The sequence below is a fragment of the Talpa occidentalis genome, unplaced genomic scaffold (assembly GCF_014898055.3).
Source record: "Talpa occidentalis isolate TD23 unplaced genomic scaffold, MPIMG_talOcc4v2.1 talOcc4.7, whole genome shotgun sequence".
NCBI lineage: Eukaryota > Metazoa > Chordata > Mammalia > Eulipotyphla > Talpidae > Talpa > Talpa occidentalis.
In genome coordinates this window covers 115,805,529-115,812,202 of record NW_023605083.1, presented here as the reverse complement: position 1 = coordinate 115,812,202, position 6,674 = coordinate 115,805,529, and the positions used below count along the sequence as shown (strand labels likewise).

At 47.5% G+C, this 6,674-nt stretch overlaps 1 protein-coding gene across 2 annotated transcripts; it reads right to left on the bottom strand.

The window, feature by feature from the left end:
- Positions 1 to 214: 214 nt before the first annotated feature.
- SLC35B1 (solute carrier family 35 member B1) lies at positions 215 to 6,398 on the bottom strand. Of its 2 annotated transcripts, none has more exons than XM_037493419.2 (9): positions 5,973 to 6,398; positions 5,272 to 5,375; positions 4,518 to 4,623; positions 4,204 to 4,234; positions 3,461 to 3,618; positions 2,377 to 2,503; positions 1,518 to 1,624; positions 1,208 to 1,361; positions 215 to 379 (listed from the first exon to the last, which is right to left on the bottom strand). In XM_037493419.2, the coding sequence occupies exons 1-9, from the start codon at positions 6,273 to 6,275 to the stop codon at positions 327 to 329; spliced, it is 1,143 nt and encodes a 380-aa protein (XP_037349316.1). In that variant the 5' UTR covers positions 6,276 to 6,398; the 3' UTR covers positions 215 to 326. The 2 variants fall into 2 exon arrangements, with proteins under 2 accessions (XP_037349316.1, XP_037349318.1); XM_037493421.2 differs by having other exon boundaries at positions 4,518 to 4,648; positions 5,973 to 6,182.
- Between the last annotated feature and the right edge of the window lie 276 nt (positions 6,399 to 6,674).

The following is a 6,674-nucleotide window of genomic DNA, read 5'->3' as shown; positions in this document are numbered from 1 at the left end:
GCTCTTGGGGAATCAGCCACCCCACCAGGCTAACCACACCCGAGAGGGAGCAGCTTGGGCAATGAACACCAAACTCAGTTTCTTCCTTCTTTCTTTCTCTGTACTATGCTTCAGGTCATCAAGAACAGAAACTGCCAACTCTGTCTTGTTAAAATCCAAGTGATTTTTTAAGAATATGTGATTTCATTGTCTAAAAAAAAAAAAAGACAAAAACAAAACAGACTGGAACCCAGTTCCTTATTCCTATTGTGTCCATTTCCCCACGAGAGATCACTGCTCGAGATAATAACTTAAGTTCTTGCAGTGGAGGTAGTCTCTCTCTCTTCCTAGTGGGATGTCTTCTTGGCTCCTTTCCCAAACTTGGCATCGAGACCAAGACCTATGGAAAAGGAGAAAATCAGAATAGTTTTATTGGTGAGGAGGGGGAATTAATTCTAACCGTGACTGGGAGGAGGAGGTCAGCCTGGGTTCTCCAAAATTGGGACTTTAAATAAAATTAGTCTCCAAATACTGATTTTACATAACTCCCCCCAATGACCCCCAGACAGAATAGCATCATGTATGTACATACATCTATATATAAAACATCTATATATAAAAGCCATAGCAAGACTGAAACTTAAGAGTCAAAGCTTCTGAGTGAGTTCTCTCAGCTTGTGTGCTGTGGTATAAACCAGCAGGGGGTGAGTATGACGATTTTATCGTGCTCAGTGTCAGGGGAAATTCGAGTCACTGGAAGACCACTAAAATGAAAGGCTCTTTAGGAAGGCTGGATCAGAGGTAATGCTCCCTTTTCTCTTAGGAAAGAAAGGAAACTCTAAAATAACTAAATTTCGGGTCTCCCCTGGTGGTGCAGCAGTTGAGTGCGGGGCTGCAAAGCTGCCCACAGCCTCTGCAGCACCTCTTGATCCCCGGCCACCAGGTGAGGGTCCCACATGGTGCGCCGACCTCTCCTGCTGCCCGCTGCTCCCCTCAGCAGTGTACTTCGTCTGTCTGCCTGTTCTGTTCCCCGCTCTGGCTCTGGTGAATTCTCTCACCTTCCCGTGCTTCTGACTGTACCCAGTGCTTGTATAAATAAATAAAATAAATCTTTAAAAAAAATAAAATAAAATAACTAAATTTCATAAATATACAGGTTTAGGAAAAAAAGGGGTCTGTCACTGTCCTTCTGTGTGGTCCAGAAACGCATGCTCTGGGGGGCACTTACCCAAGAACACAAGCACAGTGCCCACCCACTGCATGGAGCTGATGGGGTTGGCGAAGAGGATCACAGAGGCCAAAATGGTGAAGAATTTTCGAGTTGTGGTGATGATGGAGCAGGTCAGAGGACCAAAATACACAACGGTCATGAAGATGAAGCTCTAGAGAAAGAAGGGCAGAGAGGTGGGATCAGGCTGGTTTCTAGCTATCAGCCACAAGGCCTAAAGCCACAAACAGGACACCAGGGCTAATCGTGCAAGCCTTTCTCCCCATCAGCCCAGTCTCCCTTAGGGAAGCAAGCCACTCAAAGCACTCACCTGACCCAGAGCACTGGTCAGGCCAAAGAGCAGGATGTTATAGATGATGGTCGGGTATCTTTCAGCAAAGCTCAAGAACTCCCAGAGTTCCCCAGTGAACAAGATTCCTAAGGAGAAATGTGAAAAGATGAAAGGGGCATCTTGTATGCTCATACCACGCACACACATGGGCTACCAGAGTCCTCCGATGGAGGGTGGGGTGTGGGAAAACATGGAGTGAGTTTGTGTTGTCCCTTTAGGCACCTTCTCCCATTTTCTGATTAGAGAAACTAAAGGGTTTTTCAAGAAAGGCTTGGAAGTTAATGAGCTGTTTCTAGCAAAGTGATTGAAAGCAGAGATCTTCAGATGTTGCGAAGCTCCAAACACCCTCAGCTTGAGGCAGCCCCAGCAATAGTCGCCTCCAGCCATCAGCAGCCTTCACCATTAACCCAGTGTGCTGAGCAAACACAACTTTCTACAGGTGTGCAGATTTGGAAAAGGCTAAGAAGCTCTGACTTCAAGCAGACGCATTCATGCTTGAACTATATTCAATGCCCACCACATATGAACTATATTCATCTCCCTCACAAGAGGGCAAGTTCCCAGGGCAGCCCTGGTTCCCAGGTTCTACTACTATGTGTCCTGCCATGATGCCTGGCTCATGTCTATCTGATTGTGTGAGAAATGAGCACAAGGCACAGAATGCTGCTTAAAGTTTCTCCAGGAAGGTTTCCCATGGGTTTGGCCACAGGGCATTTTAGAACTGAGGCAGCTCTTTGGCCTGGGCAGTTAGCCACTGGCAGATGAGCTACGGATCAATTGTATGAGGGCAGTGTGCCCTCTGGTGAGACCTGGAAAGAACAGCAGAACTGATCCTTACCAGCTCCCAGCAGCAATGTTGACCAAAGATTGATGTTCAACATCATGTGGTTGGAACCTGTTTGATAATGAGCCCGCATGTGGTCCTGGGAAACACCGGTCAGTCCATCCAGGGTCAGAGACAATAGCTGGGAAAGAAAAGGTGCAGCGTGACACGGGAAGGCCGACAGGACACCCATGTCAAAGGACTCTCACCTTTCTGAGATTCCTCAGAAAGTCATTGCCTTAAGCAAGACAGGATACTAAGACTGCATCCTCAGAACAAAATGTTGCCACTTGATCGTGGGGGTGAGGTGGGGTATGGTGAGACCATGCTATATCCCTACTCGCCCCAGGCACTGGAATGACAGACTGAGCAACACAGTCAGAATATGATCAGAGTAGGGCAGAAAGCCTATCATTTCCAATGAAGCCTGGTGGTGGGGAGGCATGGTCTAGAACAGGTTGTGGCGAGCACATGGATTCTGCTAATAAAGTTGGAGAGAGGAAATCTAGTCCCAGCCCCTTAGCCTCTCAGTTTGTAGCTTGTATAATGTTCCAGAGTCTGGATTCTGTAGTCACAATGCCTGGGCAAAGTTAGCCACAAATACTGCCACCTAACAGTCATTTTATCATGAACAAGTCACTGAAACTTCTCTATTTCCTTACTTGTAAAATGGTAATCCATCTATGTTATGAGGTTATTATTACAAAAATTCATCAATTAACATGTGAAATGATTGAAACAGGGCCAAATACACAGTAAGGAATAGCTTCTACAGCATTATTTTTAACTGTTTCCAGTTAAAGACACAAAGCTCCTTCCCTCTTTGCCTTCAGATCTTTGCGTCCTCACACCAGCATTTACACACAGGCCTTGGAGTCATCGCTCCCCCAGAGGGAGAGATGAGCCGTAGTTAAATATCTCAGGCTCCCCACTACGGCTTTAGCAGAGACATGGGCTGAGCAAGAGACAAAACTTAGAAGTGGAGGACAAGGAAAATCTCAACCTTCCTTAACACATACATCGGTGCCGCCTGCCTAGGTTGGGATGTGCCTTGCTAAGATTACTGGAAAAGGCTGCCGTTCCCAGCAGAATTGCGTACCAGAAGCAGCTCTCCATAGCCAACTGTGTGTTCTTCCATCCCTGCTACTTTCTTGGGCTTGTACATAAAAAGGGCCACTCCAGCCACAATTAGCAACACACACATGTACTTGGCCATTGGATACTTCTTCTTTAACAGGGTCACTCCAAGAAGCATGACTACAGGGAAGAAACAAAATAGAAAAGTCAGGCACCCATAGGCACGGATGAGCCCAGAACTCTCCTCCTCCTAGGAGCCAAGAAAAAGAATCATGAGAGAAAAGAATTTTGAAGTGGAAGCTCCAGAGAGGATAAGAGGAAGGTGCAAGGCTGGCATGGAGATAAAAACGATTGAGTAACAGGGTTGACAAGAGTATAAGGCAGGGAAAGGTAGGGAGCAAAGGTGAAAGGTCCAGGAGGGAACAGGGTAAGGGTGGGGACAGTGAGGGAAAGTGAGAGGTTGAGAGAGTAACAATAAAAATGGCATTTAGGGTAGCTAATGACAATGTTAAGTACATGGGACACCAAATGACTGACCGTGTGACAGACTAGGTCAGCCTCTAGCTCCCAGTAAGGGCTGCACACCTAACACCACAGGAAGTGATACAGGTGACAGGGTGGACAGGGAGAAAGGATGGAGGGAAATCCTTGGAGACAGCTATGAAGGGATGATGAAGCCTGGAGGGATACAGAGTACTAGAAGAGGAGAGAGCTTACTACGGGAAGAATGAGGGTGGAAGATGGAATCCATCTTCTTCGGCTTACCTGGGATTGGCTTGCAGGATTTACCAAGGACCTGAAATTAAATTCAGCAAATAATTTCTGAGGATCTGTGATATGTAAAGTACTGTATTAGGTGTTATGTTAAGATGAGTAAGTGTGGGCCTGCACGAGAGACTGCAGCCTCTGGAAGCAGCCCTATCATGGTCAACCAACCACCACCAAGCCTCAGATGGATGGCTCTTTACACTCTGAATCTGTCAGACACACTTTTTATCTAAGTCACAGACCTGAGGGAAGAATCCTTAGTTCTTTTCAAGCAACTCTGAGCCAACCCTCATCCCACCCTGAGATTTCACCTGAGTTGGGTAGTTGACAAACTGTAGTGCTGAATTGCTGGAGACCATGGCACCCAGATAGGATATAGAACAGGCAGCATAGAGCCAGCTCCGAGTGCGATCCACCCTGGCAGTGTCAAAAAACTGGATCACTGGGAGAAGACAAAAAAAAAAAACAAAAAGCACACACACACAAATATACAGGAGAAATCCAGTGGGTCTAGAATGGATCACTAAGCAGACGCTGAAGCTATATGAAAGGTACTTGTCTATCAAGTAAGAACAGAAACACAAGTTCTTTCTGTCTTCCTGGATTGGGAAATCTCTGAAGATTATTCAATTCTCTACTTCCACCTAAACCTAGAACAAACCAATGTAGGGCAGAAGTGGTGGTCTCAGTCAGTTTAAGGGACTAGATAGTCTGCTACTGGCACCCAAGGAACAAAGAGAATGCTCAAAACATGCTTGAAACTGACACATGAAGGAAAATCAAGGGGACAAAGAAAAAAAATTAAGTATTCTCAGTGTGGCCTGGAACACAGAACCCATTTCTAACTCAGAAGTTGGCCAAGGTAAGGAAATGAAGACTTACCCAGTTCCAAAACCATTAGCTTTATAGATGGAGTTAAGTGTTAAAGGGAGTGGGGTTCTTGAAAGTAAGACATTGATGTTGGATCATTGTCTAATACCCAGGACATTAGAGGACATAAATGGGACATAAAGTGTGTGTGGGTGGGGGGGGTGGCACACAACAGGTTACTAGCTAGGTACTCACAGATCTTGGCAAACACAGCATTGATCACACATTGAATGAAGACCAAAGTTAAGGCAAAAGTGAACGTCTCCTGCTTGGCTCCCTCCCCATACTTTCCTCTTGTTCTAAGAATGAGAGAAGAGGAATCGGTAAATTTCACTCAGTTTCATCTTGCATGTCAGAGTCACTGAAAGATTTCAAAGTATCTTGACTCTAGAGGCTCATCTACAAAGTGGGCTGATTTTACTGAATCTAAAAAGTAGACATTCCAGCCTGCTACGAGCCCAGAACGAAAATATCCATAAAGGACGGTGCTAGAGGAACCATGGAAAATCAGACGGTGAAACAAGGTACCCCAGGCAGCATGATAATGTATGTGGGCTAGAGAGGGCCGAGGGCGAACGAATCAGCTGTCTACGACCACATGGAAGTTTCAAAGAGAAGGCAGCAAGGAAAACTCAGTCTGTGAAACCCAGGCCCTCAGAACCAACAGGGGGGAAAGCAACAAAGGGAATGAAAATAACCAGGTCCCGAGAATCCAGAGACCAACTTCCGTTCTATAGGAATCTTGGAAGGCTCAGTCTCAGCGGCAAAGGCGTCGGGGTACTTGGAGGGAGGGGTGGGGGCGGGGGGTTGGGACCAGTGGGCCAGGGCAGGAGGTCCGCGAATCGGGCCGCCGGCTGGGGGGAATTTCTGGGTTCCAGCAGCGGGGATTCGCTCACATCTTTTCCTGCAGTATTCCATAGTAGAAATAGCAGACAAAGACGCCGATAAAACAGAGCGGCAGGCGCAGCCGGTCGGACACCAGGGGGCTGCTCGCGGCCATGAGACGCCCGGACGACCTGACCAGAGACCCGCTCACGGCCGGCAGTGGCAGCGGCGGCGGCGACAACTCCAGTCGGACATCGCCGACTGGCGACACGGGCCTCATAGGAGCTGCATGCGACCGCCACCCAGCAGGACCCAAAGGCCACAGCCATAACTGCCAGCTCATGGACACCCAGGGGGATCGCCTCAGACCCCATCAAGCGTTTCCAAGGAAAGGAAAACTGTCCTAGGACTTTGGTTTTATCCCTGGTGGCCAGGGGATCCAGTTTTCCTAAGTTAATGCGTTGCCATCTAAACTTTGCGATCAGGCAATTCTGAAGACAACTGCGACCAGGAACTCGATGGGGTGTCCTAAAATATATGCAGGCGTGGAATGATGACGTATAAAGATGTGGAAGATGTCTATTGGCTGTGCTGTACGAAGACTGACAGGTGGGCGGGAAGGAGGCGGTGCGACTGGCTGGGCAAATGGAATAGTTTTTTTCCCGGTGGGCGGTCATACTTTTCTGGGTCCTAACGCTCCTCAATATTTATGGAGAATCTCAGCGCCCCCTAGTTGCTGCCCAGAGTCAGCGACTCTACCCCGTGTGTCAGAA

What these genes read in the sequence shown, in the direction of transcription:
- SLC35B1 (XM_037493419.2), bottom strand. Translation starts at nt 6,275, where the DNA reads ATGGGGTCTGAGGCGATCCCCCTGGGTGTCCATGAGCTGGCAGTTATG. An exon ending in AACATTGCTGCTGGGAGCTG is followed by an intron (nt 1,625 to 2,376) that starts GTAAGGATCAGT and finishes ATTTCTCCTTAG; the next exon opens with GAATCTTGTTCACTGGGGAA. An exon ending in TGACCAGTGCTCTGGGTCAG is followed by an intron (nt 1,362 to 1,517) that starts GTGAGTGCTTTG and finishes TTCTTTCTCTAG; the next exon opens with AGCTTCATCTTCATGACCGT.